We start from the raw sequence: 15,469 nt of genomic DNA on the forward strand, positions 1-15,469 counted from the left end.
CGGTGTCTCTTGCTCCTCTATTTTCCTTCTGAATTTTTTGTCTTTGTTCTTTCTTTCCACTTCTAATAGTGAGGTTCTCAAATGTATTAATTAGCTGTATATTTTTACCTGGCCTTTCACTTCTCTATGGATTATGTACATGAAATAAAAAATAAAATAATATTTCTGCAATATTGATGAGACAGATTTTTATTGAAACCCTATCTGAGCACCAAAGATCACATATTTTTCTATTCTTTTTGTACAAAACTAATTTTCAGTCTGATCTTATTACTTAAGAACCCACAAGCTCCTGCTTCCCCCTCATACTGAAGTCCTCCAGCAGTCGTATACTCGTTCTTATTACCTAAGAACCCACGAACTCCTGCTGTACTCCCACAAGCAGTCCTGTGCATGATCTTATTACTTAAGAACCCACAAGCTCCTGCTGCCCCTCATACTGAAGCCCAAGAGCAATCCTGTACTCGGTCTTATTAGGGGTCACCCTCTACTTTCTTCCACAAAGAGTAAAGTATAATCTGTTCCCAACTGTGGGAATCTCTACGTTATACACAAACATCCACTGCATTCCATAGAACTCCTGATTGGTCAACAAGAATGACATCAACTTGCATTATCTTTCTCAGGAGCCAAGTTTTCTCTTTCTTCTTGAGGGTCTTCTTATATATTGTCATCTACCTCATGTGCTCGCTAATCTACTTCATCACCAAATGTGGATATTTCTTCAAACCTACAAAAGACAATGACAATTACTTATCTTTTTAACCCAATGTCTAAAGCCTTAAAGATCAAGATGTTCCATCATGTTGGCCGGTTCTGTATACAGGAAGTGTCCGTCTACGGATCAGCTGACTTCAGGCATGTCCTAAAAAGGCACCTATTAACGGAAGCATACCACATCTCATAAATCAAACCCCTCTGTACTCTGCCTGATAACATGCTCCCTGTCCTAGTGACTGCAATCCCTGCTAGCCGCCATTAACCGCCCCCTGCAGTCATACCAATTCACTCACCACACGGCTTAAGTCTGACCATTGCTTATGTGTCTAGCATCCCTCACTCTCCACCCCGCCATACCTTGCACATCTCCAGCCCCTTTACCTTCTACATCACCCCATTATTTGTAGTGTATAAGCTAGTTGGAGCAGGACCCTCACCCCTACTGTCTTCATCAACTGATTACTACATGTAACCGTGGTTTTTGTATTTTTGTACTTTTGTCTTTCTGTACTCCCCTGTTTTTGTAAGCGTGTAAGTGCTGTAGAATATGTTGGCGGAATATAAATAAATATTATTACTACCTTATTTATGGAGGTGAACAAGGCTTTTCGCCGATACGCGTTCTTGTACTTGTAAAACCATGTACCTGTGAAACCATGTACCTGACTATGCAAGCCTGATATGGAAATAAAGCAAAGGAAAAATTTTATCCATGTGTCCGGATTCCCACACCTTTTTTTACCTTATTTATGACCACAAATCCTACAATAGTCAGGGGGCACAGAGGTAACTCAATGGTCATCGGGGACTGACAATAGGAGCTGAAAGAGGACTGTATATACCAGGAAATACTGAGCGCTGCAGGAATCATACAGTCACCCGGGACGCGGTGGGAATGGACTCTACATAGTGTAGTGGTAATAGTAATAACCTTAATAAACTGGTACCAACATGATCCATAATACCCGACACTCAGGACAAAATAGCATCTCACAGTGACGGACCTGACCCTAAAAGCTTACAATCTAAAGGAGGAGGTGATGTGGACTATACAAGCACTCACTACACAGGGATTCAACATAAAGCTCAGTTCATGGTCGGCTCAGTAATCCCCTAACTGGATGAGTTGTGGCCCCCCGCTATAGACCCCCAGAAATGTCAGACAGTATCCCACTATAGAATCAGTGATGTCCGTGTAGAGATGTGACCGGTCAGTGATGGCATCCTTACCCGCTGTCACCTCCATCACTCATCACACCGGACACCACTTACTATATAATAACTGCTGGATTAATAGAATAACTTAGAATTCCCTGAAGTCTTCAATAAGTTTATTTTCTACACCTGAAACAGAAGGAAATTATTTAGTTGGAATTAAACATGAAGGTTATAATGTGACATAAGAATATTCCAGAATCCGGTGACACTGATAATTACTGGGCTGCTGGGGGATTTTTTCTCCGTATGACCTGATCCCCACAGATGAATCCCACATAAGACATCCCACCCGTCTCCATGTGAAATTTGTGTGTGCAATATGCACAGAATAGAACTCATCAATTCCAATGGGTTTGTGCAATCTATGTCTGTCTGTCTGTCTGTCTATCTAACTCTATCTATCTCTCAATACATCCATCCATCTGTCTGCCTGCCGCGGCACTCAAATAATCAGAGCCAATGCTTGATGAAGCAATCCCAGCTATTCAATTATTGGTTCAGCGATTGGTTCATCGAGTGCTGCCTCTAAATGGCTGAGTGTTGCGGTGCTCAGCCAATCAGAGTCAGCACTTCCTGGAAGTGGGGATTTTCCAATCCCTGACCAGAAGAGAAGCCTGAAAACAACTACCGGAGACCAGGGAGAAGATGCGGCGGAGCTGACAGCTCTTCTTAGGTGATGTATATGCTTTCTTTTTTTTTTTATGCAGCTATGGCTTATTTTTGGGGTAGGGCTTATATTTCAAGTCCCCTGCCCCCCCCCCTCCCCCAGCCAAATAAAAAACACCTGTTGTGGTGCTACAAAGTCGCGCAACACAAAATTGCGATATCGCAGCAAGAAAGCACAGCGATATTGCATGTACCACTGATGTGATAGCACTGCAATTTTCTTGCAGCGATAACGTGCCGCCTGTGTGGAACAGTCCTAAATGTACACACACTCACCGGTGATTTGTAGCCTCCCTGTGCTTCTCTCTATGGGTTTCTCCAGGGTGGGATGGTCCACCACACATAGATATTCTGCCCCCTGATGTTCCCCCAGTGTGGGGGTGATGGGCAGACTGGCGGTGTAGCTGTAGGTGTTATCGGCCGCTCTCATGGATGTCACACTCTGGTAAGCATTAGGGTCAGTCTCTAAATGTAACTGCTGTCCAACAATTCTCCACCATATCAGATCGATCGCATCCGGGAAATACCCCGCGATACCACACTGCAGGACGGCCGGGACGCCGTGAACTAGAGGGGGATTCTGAATCTCTCCTACAACCAGACGCCATCTGTAATCTACAGAACAGGAGAGGGAAATGTTTAGTCATTTTAAACTAACTTTAACAAAGAAAAACCATCCCCCCACATAAATATCACCCAGGTATGTACTGTATGTAACATGTCAGGATGTGATGTGTAACAGCAGCTCAGATTACGTAGAAGTGGAAGGGAGTGAAAAATGTTTTACCCTCCATTAAACCCAATTTCTGCCTCATCCTGCTATGATAGATAGATAGATAGATAGATAGATAGATAGATAGATAGATAGATAGATAGATAGATAGATAGATAGATAGATAGATAGATAGATAGATAGATAGATATCATTCTGTCTCCATCTTCTGTCTCCATCTTTGATATAGGCTTCTGGAGGCTATGGGCCTAAAACATATACATATATATTTCATTCTGTCTCCGATGGATTACAGAAATGTTGGATAGTTTAAAAAAGGCAAGTAAAGATATAGAAAAAGGTTTAACAGTGATAATAGTTGCTAACTGAAATGATGACTATAAGTATGTGGGTGGAAATGGGCATAAGTTGTATTGTGTTTGTCATTGGATAACCTATAATGGACAAAGCATGTAAAAACTGCAGTACATAAGAGTTTTTCTTATATATGTGCTTTGTTCACTGTTGGCAGTCCTATGTACAATAAATACAATCCCAGTTTCTACTTTACATGCTAAACTTACCAGTCCGTATATGAATGAATAAAACCCCAGTGAGTGTGAATTTGCAGTTTTGTAAGGTGGGGCAAGTATATTACACTCTAGGTTAATTTTAAACACAGGCGCCCCGGCTATTTGCATAATAGAATATGGTTACAGGCAGTGGAACCTGTTATACAGTTCTGCTATTTGTCTGGAGAAGTTTCCGTGTTCTATAGGAGATAATTTAAATTCCAAAGGGTGGGGTACTGTGCTGTACAAGGCCTACTTGTCTCTGCAAAGAAATGTGAATTGAGAATTGATTATATTTGCCATTAGAGTGTCATATATTTGTTGGTCCTGATCATAAATGTGGATCTATCATTTTTTGTGAATTTTTGTATGTGTGCGAAGGGCCCATATATGAATCATGTTGTGGTATATGAAATATATACTGTTCCATGGCTGAAAATGAAATGAGAAAAGAATTCAAAGCACAGGTATATTATGCTCCCCCATTGCTGGATCAGTTCCCTCTCCCACCTCTACCCCCCTCCTTCATCTCAATTCCAACCGTCTCCTCCTCCCCCACCCTTTGCCTAGCCATCCACTCCAAGGTCAAACATTGGACCGGAGGGATGGACCTGCTGGCATTGTAGACAACAAAACTCGGATTGGAGAGAGAGCTGCCCTGCTTGCGGAGCTCCTCGGCACAAACCGCTTATGCCTATGCTCACTAGATCCAAGGCTAGTGAGTGGAAGCATGAGGAAGAGAACAAGGAGGAGATGCAGGGAGTGGAGGGTGGTACAGGAGCAGATGTAAATCAGGGGGAAGGCAGAGGGAGCCAATATGATGCAACATCACAAAAAGTCAAATATAGACCATGGATGCCACAAGAGCATATGTCGCTCAAACAGCAATTACCAGACCCCATGACCAGACCTATGCCTTTCTTTAGACAGATAGCACAAATACAAGACACATACTCTGCAACATCAGCTGATCTGGGTCCTCTGATTATGTTGAAAACAGGGGAGGCAATGGGAACTATAATCTTAAATTATGTGAAAGACTATTGTGGCACAGATTGGGATAAAATTAAACATAGAGAATTAAAAAGTGGTAAGATATATATATATAATTTTTTTTTTAATTGGTCTAGAACAGTGATGGCGAACCTTTTAGAGACTGAGTGCCCAAACTACAACCCAAAACCCACTTATGTATCGCAAAGTGCCAACACGTCAGGGGGCGGGGCTTATCGCGACGTATGATTTTACCCCCGTCGTTCTAAAAAGGACAGGGCCGCTTCAAAATAGACCGGGAGCAGATTCTGACTGCTTTTTGGATGCTGAAATACTGCAGAATGTCCTCAGCGGAAATTTCTGTGGAAAATTATGCAGTATTTATGCATCTAAAAAGCAGTCAAAATCTGCACCCGGTCTATTTTGAAACAGCCCTGCCCATTTCTGCCGCATGTAAACATACCCCAGCGGTAATAGTGACACCTTCCCCCCAGCGATAATAGTGACATCCCACAGCAGTAATAATAGTGACACCCCCCCATTAGTAATAAGAGTGACATACCCCAGCGGTCACCCAGCAGTAATAATGCCTGCTTCCCCCCCCCCCAGCGATAATAGTGACATCCCCCAGCAGTAATAATAGTGACACCCCCCCATTAGTAATAAGAGTGACATACCCCAGCGGTCACCCAGCAGTAATAATGCCTGCTCCCCCCCCCCAGCGGTTCCCACAGCAGTCATAATACCCCCCAGTGGTCCACCAGCAGTCACAATGCCGCCCCCAGCTGTCCGCCAGCAATAATAATGCCCCCCTCCCCCCAAGCGGTTCCCCCAGCAGTCATAATGCTCCCCCCCAGCGGTTCTCCTGGCAGTCACCATGCCCCTCTTCCACCCCCAGCGATTTTCATGGCAGTCATCATGCCCCCCCTCCCCCCCAGCGATTCTCCCAGCAGTCATAATGCCTCCCCCAACGATTCTCCCAGCAGTCATGCCTCCCCTCCCCCGCCAGCGATTCTCCCAGCAGTCAGAATGTCTCCCATCCCCCCCAGCAATTCTCCCAGCAGTCAGAATGTCTCCCATCCCCCCCAGCGATTTTCCCAACAGTCAGAATGTCTCCCATCCCCCCCCAGCGATTTCTCCCAGCAGTCAGAATGTCTCCCAACCCCCCCCCAGCGATTCTCCCAACAGTCAGAATGTCTCCCAACCCCCCCCCCAGCGATTCTCCCAGCAGTCAGAATGTCTCCCATCCCCCCCTGCCGTCGATTCTCCCAGCAGTCAGAACACCTGCCCCCTGCCCCACATATTTACCCCTCTTCCTCGTGGGAGCGCCACTCCTCTCCTGCCTGATCTCAGGTGCACACTGAAGGCATTGTGCTTCTGTTGGATGCCTTCTCCCCCTGCTTTTGCGGAACCAAAGTAGAAGACGTCGGGGGACGGGGGAGGAGGATCCTGGTTGCACAGTGTGCACCGGGATCAGCACAGATAGCAGCGCTGAGTGAATGTCAATATGTTGATGACCTTCTGCTTTGTGCTGAGGATCTGAAAACATGTCCATCTGCATCCATTTCTCTTCTAAAATTTTTAGCAGAAAATGGCTGCAAGGCTTCAAAGGAAAAATTACAGCTTTGTAAACAAAAGGTTGTGTTTCTAGGCCATTGCCTAGCTTAAGGGACCAAACAGCTCACAGAAGAGCGCAAAGCTGCAGTTCAAGTCATTTCTGTACCTTCTTCTGCTGACAAACTTCGCACCTTTTTGGGACTTGTCTCATACTGCAGTCCTTGGCCGGTCATGCGACTGCAGTATTGACGCAAAAACATGGAGGATGGCCATAGCCACTTGGGTATTATTCTATGAGAATGGGTTTGATGGCCCGAGGAGCCCCCTCCTGTGGCAGCAGTACAAGTAATGGTTGACAAGTCTTCTGAGTTGGTCCTGTACTACCCCCTAGTGGTTCTCACCCCTCATGACATCCAGAGTATACTCACTCAAGTACAACCTAAACATCTGTCTCTAGCTCATCAAATAAGGTTGCAGTGTGCCCTGCTCATGCCCCCTCTAATATTTCTTTTCAATGGTGCACTACCTTGAACTCGGCTACTCTTTTTCCAATCGAGTATCCTGGTTCAAATGGGGGAGGGGGAGGCATAGGTGATCTAGGTATTGCAGATCAGCTATTTAAAAAAAATTGCAAATAAGATCATGATCTAATTGAAATAGAATATCAGCATGATTGTCTAGCATTGATGCAACAAGAAAATTCAGGTTTTAAAAACAGTTACTGGAACCCCTGTTGACAATGCATATTTTGAGCTTTTTGTAGATGGTACCAGGGTGAGGATGGACGACTCCACACTGGATATGCAGTGGTCACACAACAAGATGTCCTAAAAGCAGAAGCTCTGCCTCCGCATGTCTCAGCACAATAAGCGGAACTGAAGGCCCTCACTGAAGCATGTAGAATGGCAGAAGGTAAGATGGCAAATGTTTACACTGATTCCAGGTATGCATTTGGCATAGCTCATGATTACGGCCTAACATGGAAGGCCAGACAATTTTTAACATCTGTAGGACAACCCAAGAATGGTGTAGCAGTACAGAACCTCATGAAAGCCCTACTCCTACCAGACAAAGTAGTAATCCTAAAGGTGAAAGCTCATACCAAAGCAGACACTGCAGAAGCAAAAGGCAACGCCCTAGCAGACTTCACAGCAAAGGCAGTGGCCCTCAAGCCGTGAAAGAAAGAAGCAAAGAAGATACTGACCACATTCAGAGACAAAAACTTTGGACATTGACTAAACTTTGGACATTGATAAAAATTTTCCCTGCTCTATCTCCCTCTTTGGTACTAACCATACATTCACAATATGTAAATATGTCTCCTCTTCCTCCCCAGAAGGCATGGTTATTTGTTATAACTCGTCTTTTATATTCAAAGGTTCTAACGGGTGCCTATCAGACCAGGCTGTGTGTTCAGTTACTGCTCTCTGCTATTTAGCAGTTCTGTTAACCCGCCTCCACCTATAGGCAAACTCGTAATTGTTGGTTTTGCCTTCAACAGTACTACGTTTTTTCTCTGTTTTATCTCTTCCTCCGTTAGGAAGTATATTTGTCTATCCACTTCCTCGTGTGTATCTCCTTCTTACTTTGTGTACTACCCTCCCTCCCCCAATCTCTCCTAAAACCCATTATCGCTTGGTCTTCACAATATCTCAGAGTATCTCTAATCCCTCTTCTCCGCTCACATTTTCTCCTCTTTCAGCCTTATTAACAGGTACCCTACCACTTCGTCCGCTGGAACATCATGACTGACTCTCTTTGTCTCACCACGTTCAATATAAGAGGCCTGAATTCACCCTCTAAGAGACATCACCTAAGTCTCCTACTAAAAAGGTATGGCTCTAAGATTGTTTTTCTACAGGAGACTCAATTTAAGGGGAGTAGATGTTTATCCTTACCAGGGAAACAATTCCCGCTAGGATTCCATAGCTCTCACCTAACGTCATCCTCTAAAGGAGTATCGATCCTGTTCCATAGATTCGTCACCTTTTCCTGTGAGGCCCAGTATGCAGACAAGAATGGCAGGGTTTTATTTTTGAGAGGCACATTAAATAACACTAAACTGACTATAGCGTACCTTTATGCCCCGAATACTGACCAATTGCCTTGGTTGATTAAGCAGCTAGAGGTCCTCAGGCACTTTGCTATGAGCCCTATTCTCCTGGGAGGGGACCTTAATGTCACTCACTGCCCCCTATTGGACTCGTCAGTCGGGAAGTCACAGGTCTCACAGATTAGATTGAGGAGATTGGCCCGCAGTCTGGCAGAGCTTGGAGTCGTGGACGCATGGTGATACCGATCTCCCTCTAGAAAAGACTACACATACTATTCCTCAGTCCACTCATCTTTTCAGTGATTAGATTAAATTTTTGTATCCTCCAACCTTCTATCATCCATACTAAAAGCTAGCATTGACTCAATAACCATTTCAGACCACGCCCCAGTGTATATCAAACTCCGTCCTTCTCTGACCCCCCCCCCCCACCCCCCTCCTGGGAGTCGAGATGGAGACTTAACCCCTCCCTACTGGACTCCTGGACACCTGACCTGTCAATCCCGATGGTGTGGGAGGCCCATAAGGCCCTCTCTAGAGGCCTGTTGATCGCCCTGGGCTCTAGAGTCAAGAAAAAACAACAGATGGAGATTGACGAAAAGCTGCTACAAATTGCTAAGCTAGAACAAGCTGCAAAATCCTCCCAAAATAAAACTACGCTTGTAGAACTAATCTCCCTCAGGAAAGATCTTAGACCATGCTTAGATACCAAATTTCATAGAAAACACCTCCATCTCAAAACACATAGTCTATGCCCAAGGAAACAAAGGAAGTAAATATATGTCCACGCTTATCAAAAAGGCCCGCGCCAGAAACTTTATTAAATCTATTAAAACACACTCGGGCTCTACGGTCACCACGACACAGGACATAGCCAAAGAATTCCAGAGCTTCTATTCCCGTCTGTATAACCTTAAAGAAGTAACTACCCCAGAGGCCATCTCTAGCGCTAGGAACCAGATTGATGCCTTCTTAAAAGAGTTGAAACTCTCCAGGATTGGAGACAGAGAAGCTGCCGCGTTGCTGACCCCTGTCACTAAACGAGTGGTTGAAGATCTACTAGCCTCATGCCCGACTGGGAAAAGCCCTGGCCCTGACGGTTTCCCGCTAATCTACTATAAATCATTTAAACAAACCTTAACCCCTCAGTTTACAAAGCTCTTCAACTCCTTACTGCAAGGTGTCCCACTCCCGAAGCAGGCCCAAGAGGCTCATATAACCCTAGTACAGAAAGATAACAAGGACCCGGAGATGTGCGGCAGCTACAGGCCAATTTCGTTAATCAATTTTGACATGAAGCTCTGGGCTAAACTCCTGGCTAAAAGGTTGGAATTATACCTCCCAAACCTAATCAACATCGAACAAACTGGCTTCGTAAAAGGAAGAGATGGTAAAGACAACTGTCTAAGATTACTGCATGCATCGAGATACATCCAGACTCATAATATCCCCCTAGATTTAGTAAGCACAGACGTTGAAAAAGCATTTGATAAGGTGGATTGGCTTTACATGGAATTGGTCCTGCTGCACTTCGGCATCCCTCCGAGGTTCGTGTCAGCCATATTCTGCATATACGCTATGTCCTCGCCAGACTTAAAATTAATGAATCTCTCTCACCCCCCTTTAACATCAATAACGGCACTCGACAGGGCTGCCCACTTTCCCCATCCCTTTTTATCCTAACATTAGAACTAGAGATGAGCGAGCGTACTCGTCCGAGCTTGATGCTCATTCGAGTATTAGTGTACACGAGATGCTTGTTACTCGAGATGAGCACCACGCGATGTTCGAGTCACTTTCATTTTCTTCCCTGACAAATTTGCCCTCTTTTCTGGCCAATAGAAAGACAGGGAAGGCATTACAACTTCCTCCTTTGAAATTCCAGCCCTATACCACCCCCCTGCAGTGAGTGACTGGGGAGATCAGGTGACACCCGAGTATTAAAATCTGCCCCGCCCGCGGTTCACCACAGATGCGAGCTGAGAGAGACCAGGAAAAGTGCTGTCTTGCTGTAGCTGCTATAGGGAGAGTGTTAGGTGTTATTTTAGTCTTCAAGAACCCCAACGGTCCTTCTTAGGGCCACATCTGACCGTGTGCAGTACTGTTGAGGCTGCTTTTAGTAGTGTTGCAGAATTTTTTTTTTTTTTGGAAATCGGGTGTGCAGACCATAGCGTCCTCAGTCATTTTACAGAGTATAGGGGCAGTACTGGTGAGGCAGGGAAAGAGGTACACTGGCTGTATAGGCAGTGGGCTTTTTCCCAAAAAGTGGAAAAAAATACTATATTTGGCCTGCCTGTGACTGTCTTCAGTTTACTGCGTGTCTGCTGGGGGTAGTAGTCCTTTATTAATACCCAGCCTTGCGCATAATTGTTTCCTGGCTGCACTGGGCTTTCAGTAACCACAGTCATCCTCCAACAGGGAAATCCAAATACAGCGTATATCAGAGGCAGTGGGCTTTTTCCCAAAAAGTGGAAAAAAATACTATATTTGGCCTGGCAGTGACCGTCTTCAGTTTACGGCGTGTCTGCTGCGGGTAGTAGTCGCTGATTAATACCCAGCCTTGCGCATAATTGTTTCCTGGCTCTGCTGTGCATTCCGTAAGCGAAGTCAGCCTCCAACCACAGGCCAATAAGCGGCACATTTAATTACAGCGTTCTGTTTCTGCTCTACTCGTAATACACCATGCTGAGGGGTAGGGGTAGGCCTAGAGGACGTGGACGCGGGCGAGGACGCGGAGGCTCAAGTCAGGGTGTGGGCACAGGCCGAGCTCCTGGTCCAGGTGTATCGCAGCCAACTGCTGCGGGATTAGGAGAGAGGCAAGTTTCTGGGGTCCCCAGATTCATCTCACAATTAATGGGTCCACGCGGTAGACCTTTATTAGAAACTGAGCAGTGTCAGCAGGTCCTGTCGTGGATGGCAGAAAGTGCATCCAGCAATCTATCGACCACCCAGTCTTCTACGCCGTCCACAGCTGCAACTCTGAATACTCTGCCTGCTGCTCCTCCTTCCTCCCAGCCTCCTCACTCCATGAAAATAACACATTCTGAGGAGCAGGCAGACTCCCAGGAACTGTTCTCGGGCCCCTGCCCAGATTGGGCAGCAATGGTTCCTCTCCCACTGGAGGAGTTTGTCGTGACCGATGCCCAACCTTTGGAAAGTTCCCAGGTTTCGGGGGATGAGGCTGGGGACTTCCGGCAACTGTCTCAAGAGCTTTCAGTGTGTGAGGAGGACGATGACGATGAGACACAGTTGTCTATCAGTGAGGGACAAGTGAGGGCAGTAAGTCCGAGGGAGGAGCGCACAAAGGATTCGGAGGAAGAGCAGCTGGACGATGAGGTGACTGACCCCACCTGGTCTTCAGAGGGGGAGGCAAGTGCAGCAGCAGGGCAGGTTGGAAGAGGCAGTGCGATGGCCAGGGGTAGAGGCAGGGCCAGACCGAATAATCCACCAACTGTTTCCCAAAGCGCCCCCTCGCGCCATGCCACCCTGCATAGGCCAAGGTGCTCAAAGGTGTGGGAGTTTTTCACTGAGAGTGCAGACGATCGACGAACTGTGGTGTGCAAGGTTTGTCGCGCCAAGATCAGCCGGGGAGCCACCACCACCAGCCTCACCACCACCAGCATGCGCAGGCATATGATGGCCAAGCACCCCACAAGGTGGGACGAAGGCCGTTCACCGCCTCCGGTTTGCACCACTGCCTCTCCCCCTGTGCCCCAACCTGCCACTGAGATCCAACCCCCCTGTCAAGACACAGGCATGACCGTCTCCCGGCCTGCACCCACACGCTCACCTCCGCTGTCCTCGGCCCCATCCAGCAGTGTCTCTCAGCGCAGCGTCCAGCCGTAGCTAGCGCAACTGTTGGAGCGCAAGCGCAAGTACGCCGCCACGCACCCGCACGCTCAAGCGTTAAACGTGCACATAGCCAAATTGATCAGCCTGGAGATGCTGCCGTATAGGCTTGTGGAAACGGAGGCTTTCAAAAACATGATGGCGGCGGCCCCACGCTACTCGGTTCCCAGTCGCCACTACTTTTCCCGATGTGCCGTCCCAGCCCTGCACGACCACGTCTCCCGCAACATTGTACGCGCCCTCACCAACGCGGTTACTGCCAAGGTCCACTTAACAACGGACACGTGGACAAGCACAGGCCGGCAGGGCCACTATATCTCCCTGACGGCACATTGGGTGAATTTAGTGGAGTCTGGGACTGAGTCAGAGCCTGGGACCGCTGGGTCCTACCCACCCCCAGAATTGCGGGCCCCAGCTCGGTGCTGGTATCTGCGGCGGTGTATGCTTCCTCAACTAAACCACCCTCCTCCTCCTCCTCCTACGCAACCTCTGTCTCGCAATCAAGATGTGTCAACGGCAGCAGTCGGTGTCGCGCGGCGTGGCAGCACAGCGGTGGCCAAGCAATAGCAGGCCGTGCTGAAACTACTCAGCTTAGGAGAGACGAGGCACACGGCCCATGAACTGCTGCAGGGTCTGACAGGGCAGACCGACCGCTGGCTTTCGCCGCTGAGCCTCCAACCGGGCATGGTCATGTGTGACAACGGCCATAACCTTGTGGCGGCTCTGCAGCTCGGCAGCCTCACGCACGTGCCATGCCTGGCCCACGTCTTTAATTTGGTGGTTCAGCGCTTTCTGAAAAGCTACCCACGCTTGTCAGACCTGCTCGGAAAGGTGGGCCGGGTCAGCGCACATTTCCGCAAGTCCAACACGGACGCTGCCACCCTGCAGACCCTGCAACATCGGTTTAATCTGCCAGTGCACCGACTGCTGTGCGATGTGCCTACACGATGGAACTCTACGCTCCACATGTTGGCCAGGCTCTATGAGCAGTGTAGAGCTATAGTGGAATACCAACTCCAACATGGGCGGTGTAGTGGGAGTCAGCCTCCTCAATTCTTTACAGAAGAGTGAGCCTGGTAGGCAGACATCTGCTAGGTCCTTGGAAACTTTGAGGAGTCTACCCAGATGGTGAGCGGCGATGCTGCAATCATTAGTGTCACCATTCCTCTGCTATGCCTCTTGAGAAGTTCCCTGCAAAGCATAAAGGCAGACGCTTTGCGCTCGGAAACAGAGGCGGGGGAAGACAGTATGTCGCTGGATAGTCAGAGCACCCTCATGTCTATATCTCAGCGCGTTGAGGAGGAGGAGGAGGAGGATGGTGAGGAGCATGAGGAGGAAGGAAAAGAGACAGCTTGGCCCACTACTGAGGGTACCCATGCTGCTTGCTTGTCATCCTTTCAGCGTGTATGGCCTGAGAAGGAGGAGGAGGAGGATCCTGAAAGTGATCTTCCTAGTGAGGACAGCCATGTGTTGTGTACAGGTACCCTGGCACACATGGCTGACTTCATGTTAGGATGCCTTTCTCGTGACCCTCGCGTTACACGCATTCTGGCCACTACGGATTACTGGGTGTACACACTGCTCGACCCACGGTATAAGGAGAACCTTTCCACTCTCATACCCGAAGAGGAAAGGGGTTCGAGATTGATGCTATACCACAGGACCCTGGCGGACAAACTGATGGTAAAATTCCCATCCGACAGCGCTAGCGGCAGAAGGCACAGTTCCGAGAGCCAAGTAGCAGGGGAGGCGCGGAGATCCGGCAGGATGTTCAGCGCAGGCAGGGGAACACTCTCCAAGGCCTTTGCCAGCTTTATGGCTCCCCAGCAAGACTGTCTCACACCTCCCCAGTCAAGGCTGAGTCGGAAGGAGCACTGTAAAAGGATGGTAAGGGAGTACGTAGCCGATCATACGACCGTCCTCCGTGACGCCTGTGCTCCGTGCAACTACTGGGTGTCGAAGCTGGACATGTGGCCTGAACTCGCGCTGTATGCCCTGGAGGTGCTTGCTTGTCCTGCGGCTAGCGTCTTGTCAGAGAGGGTGTTTAGTGCGGCTGGGGGAATCATCACGGATAAGCGTACCCGCCTGTCAACCGACAGTGCCGACAGGCTTACACTCATAAAGATGAACAAAGCCTGGATTTCCCCAGACTTCTCTTCTCCACCAGCGGACAGCAGCGGTACCTAAACAATACGTAGGCTGCACCCGCGGATGGAAGTATCGTTCTCTATCACCATCAAAAATGGGGACCTTTTAGCTTCATCAATCTGTGTATTTTATTCATCCTCCTCCTCCTGCTCCTCCTCCTGAAACCTCACGTAATCACGCCGAACGGGCAATTTTTCTTAGGCCCACAAGGCTCAGTCATATTACTTTTGTAAACAATGTTTATATGTTTCAATTCTCATTAAAGCGTTGAAACTTGCACCTGAACGAATTTTTATTTTAACTGGGCTGCCTCCAGGCCTAGTTACAAATTAAGCCACAGTAACCAAAGCAATTTAATAGGTTTCACCTGCCCTCTTGGTTGGGCATGGGCAATTTTTCTGAGGTACATTAGTACTGTTGGTACACCAATTTTTTTGGGCCCTCGCCTACAGTGTAATCCTAGTAATTTTTATGGGCTTCGCCTGCACTCATGGTGCAGCAAGGTGTGTGGGGTTGGCCTACACTTTTGCTACATAAATGTAACTGGGGCCTTGTCTATACTGCAACTACTGAAATGTGAAAGAGACTGTTATCTCCCTAAACTGCTGCAACAGGAATGTTACTGTGGCCTGTCTTGACTGCTACTACTACTGAAATGGAACTAATACTGTGCCCCCCCTATACTGCTGCTTCGGAATTGTTACTGGGGCCAGTCTTGACTGCTACTATTACTGAAATGGAACTAAGACTGTGCTCCCCCTATACTGCTGCTAGTGATATGTTACTGGGGCCTGTCTTGACTGCTACTACTACTAAAATGGAACTAATACTGTGCTCCCCCTATACTGCTGCTTCGGAATTGTTCCTGGGGCCTGTCTTGACTGCTACTATTACTGAAATGGAACGAAGACTGTGCTCCCCCTATACTGCTGCTTCGGAGTTGTAACTGGGGCCTGTCCAGACTGCTACTATTACTAAAAT

At 47.7% G+C, this 15,469-nt stretch overlaps 1 protein-coding gene across 1 annotated transcript in view; it reads right to left on the reverse strand.

Annotated features, from left to right (window-relative positions):
- Positions 1-204: 204 nt before the first annotated feature.
- LOC136577978 (uncharacterized) overlaps positions 205-15,469 on the reverse strand; it is a 49,146-nt gene continuing 33,881 nt past the window's right edge. The window contains exons 13-15 of the mRNA XM_066577888.1: positions 2,881-3,219; positions 2,028-2,064; positions 205-730 (exon numbers count right to left, since the gene is read on the reverse strand). Coding sequence (XP_066433985.1) covers positions 691-730; positions 2,028-2,064; positions 2,881-3,219 — 416 coding nt within the window. The 3' untranslated portion in view covers positions 205-690. The remainder of the gene's footprint in view (positions 731-2,027; positions 2,065-2,880; positions 3,220-15,469) is intronic.

This window comes from Eleutherodactylus coqui, chromosome 8, assembly GCF_035609145.1.
Source record: "Eleutherodactylus coqui strain aEleCoq1 chromosome 8, aEleCoq1.hap1, whole genome shotgun sequence".
In the NCBI taxonomy this organism is placed as follows: domain Eukaryota; kingdom Metazoa; phylum Chordata; class Amphibia; order Anura; family Eleutherodactylidae; genus Eleutherodactylus; species Eleutherodactylus coqui.